Raw genomic sequence first — 21,977 nt, forward strand, 5'->3', positions numbered from 1 at the left:
TTGGTGGAATACTAAAAACTCAAGGATGCACCAAGTTGGCTAACTCACTAAGCCAGTTTGCAGGAGATGTAAGTCATTGATGCACATGTTGGAGTGCATTGTCAAAAGCTGTTTTGAAATGGTAGTTCTGATTTCGTCTAGAACAATGCCAGACTGGAGAAGATTCATTGTTGCTATTATTAGATCAAAGTCCTGTTGAGTGCAAAAAGGTAATGTTGTATTCAATACCATTTTTACGTAACACAACTGAATACAGTGACTATCAGTTGAGCAGTGTACATTTAAAACAGCTCTACTGATTTCTGTATGAACTAATATGACAACATAGATCTCTTGAAGGATTTTGATTTGTCCACTTCAAGGTTTAATTGGCATCAAAAGATTTCGATCATGTAAATCACCAACTACACCAAATATGATTGCATCAAATATGTCCAGTATAAATACTGAGGACTCAATAAAATCTCTTTATAACAAGATGCTTTGGATGCAGATACATGGATATATTGAAATAATGTGGAATGAAAGCAGAAAGCACAAACCTAAGCAAATAGAAAAGTTATAATTTATCAAAGGCAGAATTTTCATAAGGGCATTGGAACAGGCAAGCAAAATGGAAAGGCTAAGCTGGATGCAAACAAGGTGCAGAGAGAACAGAGGCCCACCTTCCTGGTCCACTGGCTTCCTCTGAAACAGATGAGGTACAGGCTGCCATGCCAGCTGGGGTTCCTGAGTCACACTGAGTGATGTTTAACACCAGGTTGACCACCACATGCAAACAGTCATCTTGCAAGACAAAAGATTGCCATTAATACAACATGCACATAGCTACATGCAAATGCAGTGTTTTCCTGGTTCATCAAATTTGACTGATGATAATTGATGTCCAATAGCATTTCTTTACATGTAAAAATTTTTGCTCAGAGGATTCTTTGGTGCATGCTTAAAAACAATTATTTTCACTGAATTACAACACGCAAACATGAAGATGAAAGAGAATTTCCCACTTGCATCAATGAGCTCCAGCTTTGTGTTGTTGCCAAACTTCTTGCCTCAATAAAAGTTCAGAACGTTGCATGTTACAGGTCTTTACATACTTGCAGAACCCATCAGAGTCAAATTTCTAGTTATCCTTCACCATGTCCTTGTCCTCATGTTGCCTCTGCCTACATCCTGTTACTATATCCTACTCTGCACAATGGGGATGAGTGTGGCCCGCCTGCACCTGTTGTCCATGGATGTGCACGCTGCTCAATTTCCAGGTCAAGCCTGAGTTGGTGATTGCAAGCTTTCATTTGAAGCAAGTAGCAGCATTACAAAGCTACTGAAAAGAAGAAAACACACAAATCTGTTTCCTGGTCCATGGGTGGTTAGTGCACAACTCTCAAAAATTGACTGGGGCATGGTTTGGTCAAACTGTAATCTTTAAATGTTAAACTTGATAGGCCCACACGTTTGAATCCTAAGTAGCTTTAGACTTCTGGATGATACTTGTAACTTTGTTTTCTTCTCTATCTTTCAGCATTTATGAGTTGTCTGTGTCAATTATTACTTTTGCTCTCTTCACTGGCATCAATAACCAACTTGCTCAGAAAAGGTGGAGAGCATGTGAAAGATGACCAAGATGTGCCACACGCCTTCCTTTCCACCAGGCACACCACCCATACCCACAGAGCGAAGAGAAGTATACTTCCTTTGGCAGGCATATCAGTTGGACCCCTTCTTTCCGATGAAAGTTACAGACAGAGAATTTCATCAATACAGGAACCCAAACTGATTATTAAAAGGTTCTTCAGGTGTACAATCACAGCGTGCTTAACACAGTATAACATGAAAGAAGACAGTGCAGGCCACTTTGCCTCCTGTTCCTTCCCTTTGTCCAATGCCTGTTTAAATGTCGACCCTCTGCAATACTTTCCAATTTTAGTAGGCTTCACACAGTCAAAGCATCACCTTGTTTGTTCTCCTCAGTCATTATCTGAGCTGCTGCACTTTTTCAGCTGTTTTAGTTTGACTCCAGATATTCAATATTTGCATTATTTTCCTTTGTCATTCTCCCAATGTGTGTTCGATTAAGTGACGAATGCAAGATTGGCTTCTGTGCCAAGGCATCTGTGGGTGTTCTGCAGCACAGGGCTATCACATGCAGGGACAGTGATGACTGGTGGTGTTGGCCTGAATCTCGACTCCGTTTAATAGTGGGATGTTGCAACAGAATGCACAAAGTTTTATCGGCCCCTCAACTTCACCAATAAAAACTGAAAGAACTGCGGATGCTGTAAATCAGGGAACACAACAAAGTTGCTGGAAAAGCTCCGCAGGTCTGGCTGGATCTGTGAAGGAAAAAAACAGTTAACGTTTTGGATCCGGTGAGTTCTGAGGAAGGGTCACCGGAACTGAAACATTAACACTGTTTCTTTCCTTCACAGATCCTCCTGAGCTCTTCCAACAAATTTGATTTGTTCCCTCAACTTCACCATCTCTCAGACAAGGGATTAGGTGCTGGTTCTGATGAAAGATCAGCGATCAGAAATGTTAACTCTGTTTCTCTCTACTGAATACCCGCTCAGCAATTCGAACTATTGTTTTTATTTTGGATTTCCAACGTTCGGTGTTTTGCTCTTGAACTGGATTCTGGGTTGATCCACCATTTGTGAATTGACTGATAAAAGCACTTAAAATGCCCTTTCCTTGCCTGCTGCTACTTGTCTCTTAACTGAATGCTGTTCAAGGCAGTTTCAAAGTAATTAGGGATGGATAATAAACTGTGATACCCACATACCATAAAAAGAAAAATAATGCTCTTGACTTTTGAAACAAGATTAGAGTAAATTCTAACCATTTCCCTCTGGTTTAAATCAACTCCAGTGCCTCCTTAAGTAGCTAAAACAAAAAATGTAAGGGCTTTTAAAAAAAAGGTCATCGTCTTCCAATAATTCATGTGGTTTACAAAAATTGACAAATTTGCTCCTCTTTATCTGTTACCAAGGAATTAAGTGATGCTGGATACAATTTCAGTGCTTGCGTGCTGTGAAATGATTATATCACGACATCCATTGGATTATAGGATATTGTGTCGCTCTACCAAGAGGTCAGCTGAGCCTTTAAACAATATTGAATTCAGTTTTATTAGAGCAAAGCAATCTTAGTTGGATTTAATACAGAAACATAACACCGAGGTCTCTGCATCATCTATGGGCCAGCTTTACTTTTAAACAAAAATCAGTTTACCAGGTTGTTTTGAAGATTTTGTGGCAAAGCCATAGTGGGGTCCCGACCTTTCAGCCAGAGGTAACCTGTTTGAGTCCAATGCCAAGACTTGTTGCTCATTAAACGTGTATTTGTAATATGGCCAAGCAGGTTCTTTGTCAGTTTGGAAAAGACCTTCCAATACTGCTCGTGGCAGGTGATGAGAGTAGAAGGTGTCCTCATTAGACATCCCACACAAGGCAGTGACAAGCCACCGCAGTTCTTTACTCAGAAGAATCAACCAATCTCATCAAACTTCATGGCCCAAACTTCAAATGAGGTCAGGAGAAATGATGGCCAAATCATTTGATATGGCAGGAAATAAATCTTGCCTAAATAATAGTGCAACCTGACTTGCTGGCATAAGAAAATTAAAACTTGACAGGGAGAAGCTAACATTCTAAAAAATGAAGTTAAAGTTAATCATTGACGTTGCCTGCCGAACTTCAATATCAAATTTCTAAATTGAATTGGACATGGATTTTCTTATTTCTGCCAAGAATGGGTTAGGCCATTGAAAAGGTAATGCATCATCTTTTAATCTCGTTCAATTTCTGATGTAGCATTCATAATACCTACATCATCTAACTCCTCTGATTAGTAGATGAACTCACGGCTGTATTGGTAAATGTACACAGATTAAGAATTAAGAATGTACTGATGACCATGAAAACATTGTCGATTGTTGGAAAAACCCATCTGGCTCTCTTATGTCCTTCAGGGAAGGAAAAATGCCATCCTCATGTGGTCTGGCCCACGTATGTCTCAGCTGTCCCCTAAAATGGCCTAGCAAGCTAATCAATTGGATAAATCGCAACACAAAGGTAAAACCAGACAAACCACTCTGGCATTAACCTAGATGCTGGAAAAGACAACAGCAGAAACAGCCCTGTCAACCCTAGTTGATGCCAAAAGTGGGAGAGCTGTCACACAGACTAGTCAAGCAACAGCCTGACATAGTCACACTCATGGAATCACACCTTACAGACAATGTCCCAAACACCACCGTGACCAGCCCTGGATATATCCTGTCCCACCGGCAGGACAGACCCAGCAGAGGTGGTGGCACAGTGGTGTGCAGCTGGGAAGAGGAATTCTCAACATTGACTCCAGATCCCATGAAGTCTCATGGCTTCAGGTTAAACATGGGCAAGGAAACCTCCTGCAGGCTACCACAAATTGTCTTCCCTCATCCGATGAATCGGTACTCCTCCATGTTGAACAACACTTGGAGGAAGCACTGAGGGTAGCAAGGGCACAAAATGTACTCTGGGTTGAAGGCTTAATTGTCCACCATCAAGAGTGGCTTGCCAGCAGCACTACTGATCGAGCTGGTCAGATCCTAAAGGACATAACTGCTGGACTGGGTCTGCAGCAGGTGATGAGGGAACCAACAAGAGGGAAAAACATACTTCACTTCATCCTTAACAATGTGCAGCAAGCAAACGCATCTGTCCATGACAGAATCGGTAAGAGTGACTGCCTCACAGTCCTTGTGGATGTGAAGTCCCACGTTTATATTGAGAATAACCTCCATTGTGTAGTGTGGCACTATCACTGTGCTAAATGGGACAGACTTTTAGTAACTAAAGGCTGGGCATCCATGAGATCCATGTGGGTCATCAACAGCAGCAGAACTGTACTCCAGCACAATCTGCAACCACATGGCCCACCATATCCCTAACTCTATCAAAGCCATCAAGTCAGGTTCAATGGAGAATAAAGGGAGGGCTTGCCAGGAGCACACTAGGTATACTTAAAAATGAGGAGTTAACCTGGAGAAGCTGCCAAACAGTGAAAGCAGCAAGTTATAGACAGAAATAAGTGATCCCACAATCAGTGGATCAGATCTAAGCTCTGCAAGCCTGTCACATACAGTTGTGAATGGTGGTGGACAATCAAACAACTCATTGGAGAAGGAAGCTCCACAAATATCCCCATCCTCAATGATGGGAGAATCCAGAACATCAGTGCAAAAGATAAGGCTGAAGCATTCGAAACAAACTTCAGCCAGAAGCGCCGAATAGATGGCCTCCTCCAGTGGTCTTCAGCATTACAAATACCAGTCTACAGCCAATTCATATTTCGCCATGCGATACCAAGAAATAGTTGGAGACATTGGATAGTGCAAAGGCTATTGGGCCTGACAACATTCTGGCAATAGTACTGAAGACTTGTGCTCCAGGACCTGTCGTTATTCCAATACAGCTACAACACTGGCATCTACGTGATAATGTGGAAGATTGCCCAGGTGTGTCCTGTACACAAAAAGTGGGATAAATCAGCCTGGCCAGTAACTGCCCCATCCGTCTGCGCTCAATCATCAAGCAGCACCTGCGGCTGACGCCCAATTTGGATTCTGCCAGGGCCACACAGCTCCTGACCTCATTATAGCCTTAGTTCAAACATGGACAAAGAGTTGAATTTCAGAGGTGAATTGGGAGTGACAGCCCATGACATCATGGCTGCATTCTTCCAAGTGTGACTTTAAGCAGCCCTAACAAAACTGGGAACAATTCGCTATCGGGGTAAATTTTCCACTGGTTGGAGTCATACCTGGCAGATAGGAGGATAGCTGTGGTTGTTGAAGGTCATCTCAACTCCATTACATCTCTGCAGGAGTTCCTCAGAGTAGTGTGCGAAGCCCAATCATCATCATCAGCTGCTTCATCAATAACTGTCCCTCCATCACAAGATGAGAAATGGGGATGTTGCTAATGATTGCACAATGTTCAGTAGCATTTGTGATCCTCAGGTACCAAACCAGTTCGTGTTCAAATGCAGCAAGATCTGGACAATGTCCAGGTTTGGGCTGACAAGTGGCAAGTAACACCACACTAATACCAGGCTATGACCATCTCCTATAAGACGCAGTCTAACCATTGACATTCAATGTTGTTAGCATCACTGAACTCCCCACTATAGACATTCTTTGGGGTTACCATTGACCAGAAACTCAACTGGATGTGCCACATAAGCACAGTGGCTACAAGAGCAAGTCAGAGGGTAGGAATACTGCAACGAGTAACATATCTCCCGACTCCCCAGAGGCTGCCCATCATCTTCAAGACACGAGTCAGGAGTGAATTGGAATACTCCCCAGTTACCTGCATGGGTGCAACAACATTCAAGAAGATTGACACCGTCCAGGACAAAGCAACCTGCTTGGTAGGCACTACATCTACAAACGTTCATTCCCTCCACCACTGACGCTTGGTAGTGGCAGTGTGAACTATCTACAAGATGCACTGCAGAAATTTGCCAAAGATCTTTAGACAGCAAACCCATGACTACTTCCATCTGAAAGGACAAGGGTAACAGACATATGGGGACACCACCACCTTCAAGATCCCCTCTGAGCCACTCACCATCCTCACTTGAAAAAATATCGCCAGTCACTGTGTCAAATTCCTGGAATTCCCTCCGTAATGGCATTGTGGGTCAACTGACAGCACATGGACTCCAGTGGTACAAGAAGGCAACTCACCACCACCACCTTCTCAAGGGCAACTAGGGATGGATTAAAAAATGTTGGCCGGCCAGCAACACACACGTCTTGTGAATGAATAAAGAAAAAAAAATTCTTCGTACCCTCCTAGTTACCTCAGAATCATTGGAAAATGCACTATTGATGTGTTCCAGCTTCCAGTAAAGCATACAACACAGTCACAAAGTTGCAAGCAAATGCATGCTTGACTTTCCAACATGTGGTTGACTGTTACGTAAGTGGCATTGCGTAAAGAGCCGGGATTTGTGTTGACTAAGAAATCTGATACCTAAGATTGGGAATGAGCTGAATAAACATCTGACACAAGAGCAGCGTCATTAAGGTTGAGCCATTTGCCAATGTTCATTACAAGTAGAAGCAGCGTTATAAAGGAAAGCTGAACAATGAGTTCATTTTATTATTAAGAAAAACTTGCATCCTAATGGAATGGTATCATTTTGTGAAAAACGTTTGCTTTAACATTTTACAATCAAAGTTAATCAAGGATATGGTAAAATTCATGTTTGGAAGTTTTGTTTGGCTTGTTGTTTGTGAATTGACCCAGGAAATGAAATTTATCATCTGAACACTGTCGTCACCTGGTCAAGTTGTACTCAGTCCTTTGCTTTTTAACTGAATCAGACAAATTAGATTTAATATTAGTGAGATTTCTACATGAATAGAGAGAACAGACTTGTACTGAACTTAGACTCCAAATCTTTGAACTCACCCCAGGTTAAAAAGCAGAAGATGCTGAAATTAATCATTGACTCCTGGCTTTCCATGGAATGATGACATCTCCCACTCTGCTGCCTTCTGGGATTGGGTAGTCAAAGAGTAATTTGATTTTCAGATTGGATATTCAGGATAAATAGTTTAAATACCGTTTTGTTTTACATCAAGAGAATGGCTTTTCTGGTGTACATATTTATATGTGCAAGCATGTTCATACATGTTTCCATACAAGTTTCCATGTTGCCGAAAATCCACCCTTTCTGAAAGTAAGGCGCAAACGTCTTAGTTTGAGCAAAGGATGAGGTGAAACTCGAGTAAGGTAGCAATGTCATGGGTTAACCTGATGTTGCTAAAGGAAGAGATTGAGGGAAAATAGTCACTTTCCGGTACAGAACATGAAAAAGAGTACATTTTATCAAAGCTCTTCAATTAGTCATTGGCAGAGGCATTCTACATTGAAATCAGAGTCCGCTTGATAATTAATCAGTATTCTCATGCTGAAGAAATGTTAGCTTGTGAAATGTTCTGATGAGGGCAAGACACCATGCTTTGCAAAAATGTCCTTTCTCAGCAGTATAATAAAATGTGAGGCTGGATGAACACAGCAGGCCAAGCAGCATCTCAGGAGCACAAAAGCTGATGTTTCGGGCCTAGACCCTTCATCAGAGAGTACTTGAGATTGCGAGCACATGTAAAGCAATGCACAGTTTTTAGATCACTCAAAATGCTCCAGTGAAACATCAGTGAGATATTGGTGGTTACAAATGAATCCTTAAAAAAGAGCTGGGAAATAAACCTTACTGGAATCCTCGTGGATTGATCTGGGAGGAGAGGGGAATGTTCGGGAAAGTAATGTGGCTGTGAAAGGGGATCGAGCAAATTTGGTTTTTGGGGCAGGCTTATTGGAAGCCTCATACAATTGTAGATTCAAAGTTGCAGACTTTGAGCACTAGACCATGAGGGAACTCATTAACTGCAGGAGAGAAAGGGCAGAATTTAGTTTATACGACTAAAGATCAAAGTAATCAATTAGGGATATGTGATAGCAGCTCTCATTATGTTTTCTTTTCTGTGGCTATAAATGCATTGACTGGCTAAGCTTTATTAGGTCAGTCACTGTAAAAATGCTTAGGCTGTAAAATATCTTGAAATAAAGTGCAAAGTTAAACAGGTTTTTTTTCTGGTCACATGCTTGAGCTGAAAAGTTCAACAGTTCAGTGTTGGGAAAGGTTTTACATTTTTTGTTCCATCCAAAGGGTGAAAAATAATTCCCTTCAGCACTTGGTACTGGGTTAATTGTAGCTGACAGGAAAGGGATCAGTGTTTTGATAATAAACGTCTGCTGTTCTTTTCTGACCAGTATTGAAATCTTTTGTGTTGCCCTTTTTAAGCCCACTGCAGATTAAAACCCACATGAATGCACTGACAGCAAGCTGACATCAAAAGCCACTGGTCTGGGGAAGGTGGATTTCACCCTGAGTAGCTCAGGCACTCATCCACAAAAAGCTTTCATTTCCACAAATGCAGTGAGAAAAAAAACCGAATAGAGCAGATTTACACGTTCATCAAACATTTTACACAGAATTATGCAGTTCAAAAGAATCAGGAATTTTTCTTTCCTGAGAACTGCCTGGAATTTGTGTACAAAGGATTTCCAGTTAATTACCACCATGCTTTAATTTTTTCAGAATTGGAAATATTTGTGTACGCTGTTCATCGTTGTATTTGAAGGAGCAGAATTTGTCGTTGTGTATCTGCTCAATTTGTAAGGCTACGTAATTACAATGGGACATTTAATTTTGATAAATTTATTATTTTTATTGAAGTACTTCGCTCAAATTGGAACAGCTGCTGCTGTAAATCTTTTTTAAAAATAAAATGCTGATTTAGAAGATGGAAGCAGGCAGCCTGAAACAGAAGGGAGTCAATTCTACTCAAATGCTGTTGACCACAGCATTGCTGATTGACTTGTGTGTGCATGATTGTTGTATAATGCACAGCAAAGAAGAAATCCAGTTATTGTTAGAGGTCTGGAATATGGTCACAGAATTGCACTAACTTCACATTTTCCAACTAGTCAATTGATTTCCATTGCTTTAATGCCGTGCTGAGTAGAATCATGTCAATTTTTATTTTGGCAGGATACATGTTATAGGAGTTTAGGTGGGGAATTTCTGATGTCCTCACTTTCAAATTTACAGTGTCACTTATAAAGCAGAGCTTTACTTTTAGGACCAGCTGTCGATGTTTGATTGACAGTAAACTTGCTTCACCCCTTGCATTAGGTCTTTAGAGATGGCTTAGTTTTATTTATGATCATAAGCTGTACTTCAATAACATTTCTCAATGACTGTACTTCTCAATCTGAGAAAAAAGCACTGTAATTCAAAATAGCCATATCAAGGAGGCTTGAATGAACTGGAATCTCAAGTTCCGCGTCAATATAATGTTTACTTGTATTAGAACTTGGTAAATATTACATTCCGTGTCAGCTGTAGCTCAGTCGGTGGGTGTTTTGTGTGGTTTTAGGGATACAGCTGAGAGCTAGTTCTGGACAGACTGATTCAGTATAATGTAAAGTCAAGAACTCTTCAAGTTTATACTTCTGTAAATCCCAAGTCATTGTATGTTAGCACTGCCGATAAATAGGCATGGCAGCCTGTGAACTACAAGGTTCGGAGTTTATTGGTATACCATTAAAAGACTGTTATCTGCATGTGTTTCAGTCTTCACTTTAACTGAACTCCACTCCCTTATGATATTTAATCCCTGTGGGGAGCAGTTCCATGCTATCATCATAAGATTTTTCCAGGGTCTTAAAGTCGTAACAGTCCTACCCAAAGCTTTCCCTCCCATTGATTGGCATTTTTATGCATGAGTTACTTGGTTTTACTTTTTTTTACAATATTGACATTCATTTTGATCTTGTCTCCCCCCCCCCCCCCCCCGCCCCAAGACTTGAACCTGAGTCATTAGGTGGGTAGGGAAAGTCTATGGCATATCCCAAAAAGGTGAAGTTGGAGACCTTTCCTTTTCTCTGCCGGCTTCCAGAAGATCAGAGATTTAATTGATCTAGCAGCGTGACTGCATGTCCTGAATAGATATTACCAACTGAAGGGTCTTAAATTGGTATAACTGCAGGACTATAGTTGAGTTAACAACAAGTTAAGTTGTTGTTCCTTCTCCAGGTGATGCTGTTATTTCTGCATGGAAATACAACAGGCAGTTACTCCCAAAATGAAAAAACTTATTTCATTGCAGTACTCAGTACTTTAGATGGTAGCATGCAGGTAACAGAGGGAACATTCAACGAATGCTCAATGCATTTTTGGAGCAAGGTTGGACAGTTTTGTCTAGACTGATCCAGAGTTTTGAAATTACACCTGTGATAAGATATAACAGCATGAGATTGTTCAGGTCTTTCCATTGAACTTGTCAAATCTAATATATTTTTCAGTCTAGTTGAATGTTGTATTGTGCTTTCTGTAGTCAGACTCTGTAGAATTTTCTGCATGCAGTCAAACATTCGCTGTATCATGTTTCTTAATCAATTTTCTAGACTCTGTATCCGTGGTAATTTGGACTGCTTGTTCCAGAGTTCCGTCTCTTTCGATAGAAAAAGTCCACTGACTCCAGTGAAGTGTAATCCTGGCAGTTCTCATTTGTCCTTGAACTGAAATATTGATCAAAAGCTGCTAAGGGGTTGTCAAATCGAGCTTGTTTCCCATTGATCTGTTGTCAGTAGGAGGTATGGTCAGATGTTCTTCCCAAATAGTATATTCTCCATGTGATTTAATGTTCAGTGCTGAAGCCACTCAAAATCTTAAGAATTGTGCTCTCCACTTTTGTTAATTTGATCGACAAAAGAAATCTGGTAGCTTAAATTTCTCTGACAAGATTGGTACCAATGAATTTTATTGTATTGACTTTTTTTGATGAGCACTGGAGCTGTTGGTAATTTCGTCAATTCAGATAATGATTGTTAGCATGTTACCTTGCTTGTGCTACACTCACTTTGTTGCCTTGTTGTATTCATTGTTGATTAAATGTTGCTGACTCTTATTGTGAAAATTGTTTCGACGGATTCTACTGAAAGTTATTTACATTTCTACAGTTTTGAATCCAATTTTCAATGTAAGATTTTGTTTTCCTTTACCAATATGTTACCTTCATAGAAATAAAAGGTGCTCCTTTTTCAAAAGATTTATGTGTAGAAATTTTCCCAAAGCAGCTTCAATCAATGATTCCTGGCTGGGTTTTTTTTTGCCTGTTTCAAAGATGGCTGCCATAACATTACTCCTGTCAGTTTTCTTCTGCATTTGAGACATTTTCCCGCCAAATTTGATACCATGCCAACAGATTCATGCTCCTTTTGTCTCTGCTATTTTAATTTGACCAAAAAATTCAAAAAGATTTCAAAGTTACTGAATACAACATATTTCGTGCTCACGGCTCAAAAATAGTACAGATTTTTGTCAACTTTCTTGTTAGGATTCTAAGACTTTTGATCTTTAAAAGTAAAAATTTTGATTTATACCTTTGATCATTTTTACAATCAATGTGCAAAAAACCCATTGTGCAACAATTTTATTAATTTGTTTGTTGGTAAATTTGACCTTGAATAAATAGTCAAACTGCTAAATACTGCCAGAAAGTTAGCGTGAAATTGGTGGAGCAGAGCTTTTCTCTCGAAGTAATCACAGGTGTCTGGTAATTGGTCCATTTACACAAATGCTAGATCTGGATTTTTTTTTTTGGCTGCTATGGTAAGCTTTTATTGCTTTTAGTGCATTTTTCTTTCTTTTCCCTTTAAGCTTCTTTCCCTTATCGCTCGTTGTAAAACAACTTATCATAGAATCATACAATGCCTACAGTTTGGAAACAGGCCCTTTGGCCCAACAAGTCCACACTGACCCTCAGAGCATCCCACCCAGACCCATCCCCCTATAATCTACACATCCCTGAACACTACCGGCAAAGTTTCAAGGCCAATCCACCTAACCTGGACTGTGGTAGGAAACCAGAGCACCTGGAGGAAACCCATGCAAACACGGGGAGAATGTACAAACTCCTTACAGACAGTCATCAAGGGTGGTATTGAACCTGGGTCCCTGGTGCTGTGAGGCTGCAGTGCTAACCACTGAGCTGCCCATAACTTGTTGACTCCTGGTGAATTCTCTGTAAAATATTTTCATCTTCTGCTCTGTAGCTAGCTGGTTTTAAAGCTCTACTGAAAACATTTTGGAAAAGTGTTTTTATTTTGGTCATTCCCCAGAAAATTTCAAGCCTGTTTCTTGATCTTCACGATCCCCATGATTTTCTACTGCAGCACTGTCAGAGCTGCTTTCTTTTGGGTAAAATTTGAATCCAAGACCCCCAACTGCCAGGCTGCATGGGATACGAAAGATTCTGTAGCATCTCATCAAAGAAGAGCAGAGGAATTATCCCGTGCCTTGACTGTTTTTTATCTCTCAATCACAAAACAAATCCTCTGGTCATCATTGCAATGCAGTTTGTGTGTGTTGGGTGCCATATTTCTGACCGCACTGCAGCGACTATACTTCAAGACATATTTCAATGGCAGTAACCTACCTTGAAATACCCAACATCACAAAAAATGCTTTTAAAAAGTGTCTTTTTCAGCTACATCATGTTTAACCACCAATCTTTTAGTCACTATGATGGTAGAGACCTTTTAAAAAATAAAACTTTTTCTGAACTTCCATTTTAATGTGATCAACCTATTTAAACTGCCCACTTAGATGAATAAAAGAGTACTGCTTTATAAATAAATGAACATGTTGAGGAAATAGTGTAGCCTAGACCGGAGACCCCTAGTGGCCAAATTTTGCATTCCAAATAAAACCCTGAAGCTTGAGGAAATCTTTTTATAGGTGTGTGCTTATTGTTGAAACATTCTTGCCTTTTTTTTATTTCAGAAGCCGCTCGCAAATGTGTTTACAATGGCACAGAGTACACAGACGGGGAGGTGTATCGCATGGAGGCTTGCTGGTTCTGTCGCTGTCGAGGTGGAATCTCACTATGTTCGAAGGCAGAATGCGGAGAGTTGAATTGTGAGAACTATTACATCCCTGAAGGAGAATGTTGTCCAGTTTGCCAGGGTAAGTTTCCATTGACAGAATGAAAATCTGTCAGCAGGTAAGTCTAGTTTTTGTTTTGTCTTTGTTGCATACAAATCATATTGCTCGTACATGATTTAAATCATTGACTTGTTTGAGTATTGAGTTAGTGACATAGCCACCGGCTCTCGTTTTAGAAGATGACCAGATGGTACAATTCATTGCGTTCTTGAAATTGTTTCACATTAATACACACTTAGTGTTTAACTGTGAGGGAAACCTTCATCCTGTTTGTATGCAGATAAAGGAACCATGTTATGTTTAGAGGGACAATGGTTTCCTGTGGGAATGTGAGAAGGTTAGACAATGGAGAGAATGAGCTGGCTCCTGTGAAACTATCGTCTGCATTTGTGTCACATGGAATACATTGAACACAGCTGATTACTCCAAAGCAAAATCTCAGGCAGCTAGAATTTATATTGTGATTACGCCTCAGTCTTTAACTAGAAATAGACCATTTCTGGCTGATTCCACAGAACAAAGACCTGGCATTTTGGTGATTGTATGCATTAAAGCAAAAGGAGAAGTAATGACTTCACATTAAACTTTAGTGCCTTAACATTGTCAATTGATTTAGAATTAGTGTTTATTGCACCTACATTTCATCCATATAAATCATACTTTGTAGAAAAATGATATGCAAATTTTCTCTCCAATTATGGTGGTGTAAATATGTAGATAAATAAAATGGCCTCTCTGATGATGTCTAGGCCCGAAACGTCAGCTTTTGTGCTCCTGAGATGCTGCTTGGCTTGCTGTGTTCATCCAGCCTCACATTTTATTATCTTGGAATTCTCCAGCATCTGCAGTTCCCATTATCTCTGATACTATTCTTATCTTTTGTGGCCTGGTTATAGGCTATATAAGTGCCTTAACGGCCTGCAAGTCAACAGCAATCATAAAATGTTCCAAATTTTGTGTGACCACATTAAATATTTAAGTCAATCACTAAGTTACAACATCATTACAATAAAGTTGTACAATTCCCTTGAAGACTGGATGATAATGAAATTATCATGACCCAAAAATCTGGAATCTGATTGCTCAAGATTGATTGCTCCATCTTTTTATTTTCCTGCCATGGATTAAATTGTAGCGTAGATTTTGACATATATTTGTTAATCATGTCATTCTTCTGTAGGCCCTTTTGACTGCATTTCACCTTTGGCACAGCTGTGTAAAGCTGCAATGTAACAGAAAATGCTGAAAAGTACTCAGCAGGTTTGGCAGCATATGTGTGGACTGAACCTCTTGAGTTGAATATAACTCTTCTTCTTTGACTTGGCTGGTAAACTCATTTTCTCTCTTGCCAGATCTGCCAGTCCTGATGAATGTTCCCAGAGTACTTTCTGTTTAAATTTCAGATTTCCAACCGTAATTTGTCCAAAAAGCTGTGCCAACATTGCATTGCCTTTCCTTCCATGTTCTTACTCAATGTGTTTCCATCCTTTTATCTCTTTTATTTCAGTTCTCCATGCCATAGATTTGCAAAAAATCTTATAATGTGGGACTATTTTTCAGCATGTTCCCACTTCCGCCTTTTGACTCACCACTTCCACTTCTTTGGCAGGTGAAATCTAAATTGAGATTGAGCCAATATTAGTTGCTTTTAAATGACTCAAAATCAAAACCAACACCAATAAACAAAACTGAAATGGCACTCCAACTCTTCATATTCTCCCCACCTGGATCCTGATATTCCCTTTACCAGCTGTTGCCTGTTTGAACATTAGCAGTACGTTTCCTGAGCACTTGACACCCACCTTGAGTAAATCACCTTTCCCCATTCCTCCCTTTCTTGCAAATATAGCTTGAACAATTGCATTGATTTGAGACATAATATTTCAAGCTCTTCACCGTTCAGGCAGTTTTCCATGCTTCTTTCTTGAACTTTGTCCTTATATCTCTGCACTTCAATAATGCAGCTGTGTAATACTGAGAAACAGCACCTCAGCTTTCGATAAGGCATTTTACAGCTTTTCAGATCTGACATGGGGGCCTACGAAGTATCCACCTGTTTGTTTCTTTACATTATGCCACCATGCCTTGCACCATCCTCCTCCTTGTCGTTTACCCTCTCTAACCTTTCACCCTGTCTGGACCTTCCTTCGTGTTCTTTCCTCATCTGCCTGCTTTCCATGCCTCTGTGCATGTTTAAAACCCGTCGCAGATTTCATTGGAACTGGAAAGAATTATCAACATGAAATTATTCTGTCTCTCTCTCTCTCCATAGATGCTGCCAGACTGGCTAAATGTTTCCAGCATATTTAGTTTTCATTTTAAATATTCAGCATCCACAATATATTTTTTTAATGAAAACTTTTCCAGTGCTTCTGTACAGGTCTCCCAAACTCCATTTAACATAAAGTGCAACAGTTGGTGAATTCTATCACCCATCAGTTCTTACATAAAATATAGCTTGCCTGTTGTTCTATTCACTGCTGGCTTTATCTTGATTACAAGCTGGTAAGTGAAACTAGACACTAATACATTTCATGATGACAGGTTTATTTATAGAATGCAGCATTATATGTCTATTTTCTAATTGCTGCCCTTGTGTTCATCAGTCTCTGTTTAGGTGTTTTTAATGAACCTGGCCATAGATGTTATGACATATTGTTGGAGCAGGTAGGACTCAACTTAGATCTCCTGGCCCAAAGGTAGGGATGCTATCATTGTGCCACAAGAGCCCTTTACAAAATATTCAAACTTCACCATATGTCTGAAACAGACTACTCTTAGTTCTATCTTGTCTTGTACTATGCGCTTGAGAAATTCCCTGTCAATAAAGTGGAATTCACTATGACTCGACAGACTTCCCTGTTGGATGTTTTGGTGACTATGTTATACTGATGACTCCTGATTGTAAGTTCCCTGCCTTCAATTTTATCCATGTAGAAAACAACCTTTTTAAACTTCTTTAAAACGACAAAGACATACTTTATTCATAAAAAATACTTTATGAACATGCACAGTTACTGAAGAGGTTCTGTCTTTGCACGTGAAGAACAAACAAACATTGGAATTTGGCATTCCCTGCAGTTGTAAAAAACACCAAGGCATTTCTTACTTATACAGGACAATATTTACATAGATTTGAGGCACCGAGAGGGTTTGATCACTGAATGGACCCCCACTGTACTTTGGTGGAAAGACCTTGAATAGTCTTGCTAAAATATGCAGCAACTTTTATTTTTTTTTAACTCTGTGAAACTTTTGGTCCACCATCTCAGCCAGACTTCGGCCTTACAAATAATATGATCATCCTTTTCTTCCACCAAAACCTACTGCTTTATTATTTATCTGTGCATCAACCTATCATTTGCCCATTCTACAAGCTGGTTGACATTCTGCTGTAACTTGCTGCAGCTATTGGTACCGACGTCAGCAGGGGAAGCAAAGATAGCATGAGAAAAACTTCTCATACAGTGAGTGGTTGGGGTCTGGAGTGAAGCGGCACAAAGACTGATTCAGTGAGGTCATTGAAAGAGAATTGTATTCCGATCTGAGGGGTCAAAATGTGCTGGGCTACAGATAAAGACAGTGTAGTGGGAGTGACTGAGATGCTTTTGCAGAAGCGTGAACTCCTCGTGCTGGAAGGGCACACTCTGCTGCTGCTGCTGCTTGCCACCTCAGCCTCTTCCACAGTGCACCTGCCAGGTTGGACAGCTTGTCTTCATCTGATCTTTAGCTGAGTTCATCTCACAGCCACCTCTCAGGCAGTGCAACAGAGCCTTCAGACCTGGGGAGCTGCCTTCCAAGCTGATCCCGTGATTGCCGCAGCTCTCGGGACCTCAGGTCCTAGTGAGATTCTTATTGACCCAGGGAGGGGCCCCCTTACACATGACGTCTTTTGGCAGACGGATACAACACCCTCTCATTCTTTCTGATTTGGCCAAGCTATCCGGAAACCAAATGTTGTAACTTGGTTGAAGATCTATTGAGAAACCTTCTCCAGTTGTGTTCTCAGAGTCCAAAAGGTTGAGAACTCTGCCCCAATAACTCTGTTTCTCTCTCCACAGGCTCTGGTAAGTATTTCCAAGGTTTTCTTATTTCAAATTTGCAACCAGTCACTGAATCACATTTTACTTCTAAACCTCTGTTCCTTGATTAGTATTGTTTACTGTGGAAATTCCTGTTCCGAAACATTTCCAGGAAATAGAGGATCCTACCCATTACAGAAATGTAAAAGCCTTCAATCAAGGAAATTCAATCCAAATTTAATCAACGGTGCAATTTTGGAAATACAAAGGTGTTGGACTCAAATTCTTCATTATTTATTTGATTGCATTCATTAGTTGTAACTTCTGTTCTGTGCAGATACAATTTTTTCATCTGTTGATGGCCTTGGATGTTTGGCCCGAGGTCAGATCCGAGCACATGGCAATCAGTGGCGAGAAGATGACTGTACTTTCTGCCAGTGCGTCAATGGGGAGCATCACTGCATGGCAATGGCTTGCAAACAGACCTGTTTGAACCCAGTCAAGATACCAGGAGAGTGTTGCCCTTTGTGTGAAGGTATGTAAAAAGTGCAAACTTCAGAGCTCTCATTTCAACAAGCTATGCTGCTCCTGCAAGAGATGTCTCATTTTAGTGATCTTACTTTACTTCAGATACAAAGTTAGGACATCAAATAAAATATCATGAGCAGTGTGAATACTGTTCAACGTTACCCTCACTTGGCTACCTACTTTATTTTTAAGTGAACCAATGGAGTTCAACATCAATGAAGGATTCCGAGTCACAATTGTTAGTTATTCCATTTGGTGCAGAAATGGAATGCCATTCTATATTTTACGTTCTACTGAGGTGCGTATTCTAAAATAGAAATGACATAGATCACCCTCAAGTTTTGGAATCACTGTTGATTTCAGTCTTCTGCCCTTATCAATCCAAATATTGGGAAGACAAACAGTAAATTTGACAACTGCTTCGACCTATGGGACTACTTGAACAGCTAGAGGTCACCCAGTTGACAGTATCACTTGTCATCATGATATTATATGTGTATCAACTCATGAGCTGTTTTGGAGGCCGACTTTCAAGTAAGTAGGGTGAAGCTGACGTTTAATTGCAGTACTAGTACTGGACGTGTTCCAGGTTTTTTTTTATTAGTTCAAGAGATGGGAAGTAATTGACATGTTTTTGTCAGACTGGGAATGTGTTTACTAATTGCGTTTAGCTCCTGTTTCTGCTTTCGACTCTGGCATCGTTGTAGGTCTGTGATATTTCCAAGCAAGCTTTAGTGAACAAATACCAGGAATTATCAGATGAATAAATTACCAAGTCACTAATCTGTCCTCAACAGTCTGACTGTACTTCGTGTTCTGTTTATTCTTCTCCAAGGTCACATTGATGTAGATGAAAACAATATGATCAACATTTGCAGAATTTATTAAACAATGAGAGAGACCAGAGAGGATACCTCTGTTTCAGTGATAGAGAGTCACTGTGATATGTATTTTTTTCCATCAAGCACGCAAAGTCCTGAGAATGCGTGACATGATTTCACTTGAAAAATGAAAATGAAAGAGCTTATTACAAATTTCTACTGACTAATTTTGATAGGTTCAGTGTCTTCTGGATGGAAATTGTGCATTAAACAGTAACTCACTCTTTTTCTCCCCCCCACCCTCCGCCCCACAAAAGAAAAACAGGCAAGAACTTTTTCAACCACTGTATTATAGTTGTCTATTGATAATTAGAGGGTGAGTGAATCATTTTAGGTTTCCACTCTAAACCGGGGTCACCATGACCAGACCACAAAGTAATATGTTTTATTCTTGGAAGACAGATGGGTAGTCAAAAATTAACCATGCCTGTTTTCTTGGTCCTGTAGAATGTGAGTTTGTGGTTTCACTTCCAGTTGCTGTTTGGAAACACTAGTGATATTCAAGAATATAATTAGCTAAGATGTTTTACTCCTAGTTCTCATTATGTCTGTGCTACCTACTTTTCATACTAATTGGCCAAGTTATATTACTTTAATTTGTGGGTGGATTTTAACATTGGACACAGCTACTTGCTTATGTATTTTTCATGTGTTATTGGTGTCTAAAGTTGCAGCTTAAAAGATATGTGAATTTGAAATGAGCAATTGAAATGCTGGGAGATTAAGGATTATAGTTTACGGCAAATCGAAATACTCTCTATACGGTTCTTGCTCATTAATCTCTCAAACAAAAAGCAATGTATCAGCAAGACAATGGTCAATTTTGGAATCTCATCTCAAGGTGAAGTTAATGATCTTAAAGAAACATAATTATCAGTTACAAATATGAAAAAGGAGGGAATTTAGTTGGTTTCTGCCTTTAAAACAAAATCCAGCTTGGAGATATCTGTGTATAGAGTGGATTTCCAGCACAAAAGACCATTCATCCCATTATGCCTGTGCTACCTTTAATAGTAACAATCCCAAGTCCACTCACCCAGTCTGCACATCATCCTGTAGCTCTGCCTTGAATGTTGGTGCAGTTTTCTCTTTTAAAAGAAAAGCTCTGCCTCAACCACTCACTGCAGTGTAATATTTAACTCTGCATTAAAGAATTACTTTTCAGTGATAAATTTTTGAATTGAAAAATGTTGCTGATTAGGTTCCATATGTAATGTACAATGTCAGTTCAATTTGCCAATGAAGTCAAAATTGCATTGCTTGTAATTTTTCTGTCTGAAGGGTTGTTTTCACCAACCGTTCTTTTCATGCCTGTGCAGGTTGGTCTGTATTCAGGATTATTCCTTTGTTTTTCAACTTCCTCCCAGGAAAGAATTGTGGTGTCACTGGCACACCTCCAAGGTACCTGGAGTTCACTGTTTTCCTGCAACAGCCAACAGTGGATAATAAATCATCATTTTAGTGTAACCAGTATAGTTTCTGGAAAAAAAAAATAAACTTAACCAGTCTCACTGCAGATGTGAGTAGATGACTTGACAACATTGGCAACAGACTGTGGAGTTTAATTTCCGACTCACCAAAAGGCAAGTTTGGAGTTGGGAGCCATGTGATTGAGCGGAAGGGTGAGAGATGGAGATCTCCAATGCCTTTCAGCACCCACTGATTAAGTCAGGGTAGGAAGGTCTATGGATTCCAGTTGAAGTGGGTGTGCATTTGGCAAACAGCTGGCAGGGACTTGCCATGCAGGAAGACCAACAAGCAAACTTTGCAGCCACCTTAAATGGGAGCATTCCTTGTTCGAAGGCAGAGTGCTTGAGCGCAGGCTTCAGCATTGAGAAGGACAAACCCAGTGACCTTTTCATTCCCCGCCATTTAGTCGACATCCAGGGTAGTGATAGAGTCCCTGGCCTACGTCAATGTTACATTGTTTTTGAATAAGCACTTGAAAACTTTGACACCAGTAATGATGTCCTCAACAACAGTGTTTCCCACCGCTAAAAGAAAAATGCATTTTAAGTGAACTAAAAGTAAACTGAGCAGATCACTGAAAAAATCAACAGGAAGCAATGTGATAAATCAATGGACAATTATGTCTGGGGAATCCTATTGTAGAAAACAGCCTCGACTATAAACATTTTCAGAAGGGATTTCTGAAGAAGTGTCCAGACCCAAAACATCAGTTTTCCTGCTCCTCTGATGCTGCTTGGCCTGCTGTGTTCATCCAGCTCTACACCTTGTTATCTCAGATTCTCCAGTATCTGCAGTTCCTACTATCTCCTCCACTTTAAATAATGCTGTTTGAACAGCTCACCGATGTGTGGTTTTCTCTTGAAGGCTTATTGTAAAAAAGGTTGCCAGAGTCCGCTGACAGGATGGGATGCTCCATATTAGTTGTCCAAATTCAACCTGAGGTGACCTTTAGGACATGTTGTGCAGTTGATAGCATTGGCTCAATAATTGTTAGGAACTGTCAGATGATATCAGTTAGTCATGTTTGAATTGTGCTTACTGGAAATGGTAATGTGTTGACTGATAGATAACCTTGTATGCCATTCAAGTAACTGGACGGCTGATTAAAAATATGGGGATGTATTTGGAGAATTACGACTGCAGAGCTAGAACATCATTGCACAATTTGTTAGAGAGCTCTTTCAAATAATTGTTCCTTTACCTGTTCTGCCCATTATAGGAGGTGACAGTTTATATCCAAATGCTTCATCCGCCCACGTTTTGCTGAATTTCCTTCTCGAAAGCAGAACAACTTTTGTTGTTAATCTAAATTAATCCTCACTCCTGTGATCAGCAGACAGTAGGATTAACATATGATTCTTGTGACAATGTCCCATAGTTTCCACTGCACATCATCTCTCTCCTTCAAAATTGACCTCAGCCAATTAAGTTACTGGAACGTTGCTGAAAGTTTATGCTGGATTCACTATTTGGCATTTTCAACTTTGCTGTAGCAGGTCAATCT

General features: G+C 40.0%; 1 protein-coding gene across 2 annotated transcripts in view; it reads left to right on the forward strand.

Annotated features, from left to right (window-relative positions):
- LOC125455686 (cysteine-rich motor neuron 1 protein-like) overlaps positions 1-21,977 on the forward strand; it is a 227,005-nt gene that overhangs the window by 161,208 nt on the left and 43,820 nt on the right. For both annotated transcript variants that reach the window (XM_059649258.1, XM_048538001.2), the window contains exons 5-6: positions 13,411-13,593; positions 17,932-18,129. In XM_059649258.1, the coding sequence (XP_059505241.1) occupies positions 13,411-13,593; positions 17,932-18,129 (381 nt within the window). The remainder of the gene's footprint in view (positions 1-13,410; positions 13,594-17,931; positions 18,130-21,977) is intronic.

Source organism: Stegostoma tigrinum, chromosome 10, assembly GCF_030684315.1.
Source record: "Stegostoma tigrinum isolate sSteTig4 chromosome 10, sSteTig4.hap1, whole genome shotgun sequence".
Taxonomy (NCBI): Eukaryota; Metazoa; Chordata; class Chondrichthyes; order Orectolobiformes; family Stegostomatidae; genus Stegostoma; species Stegostoma tigrinum.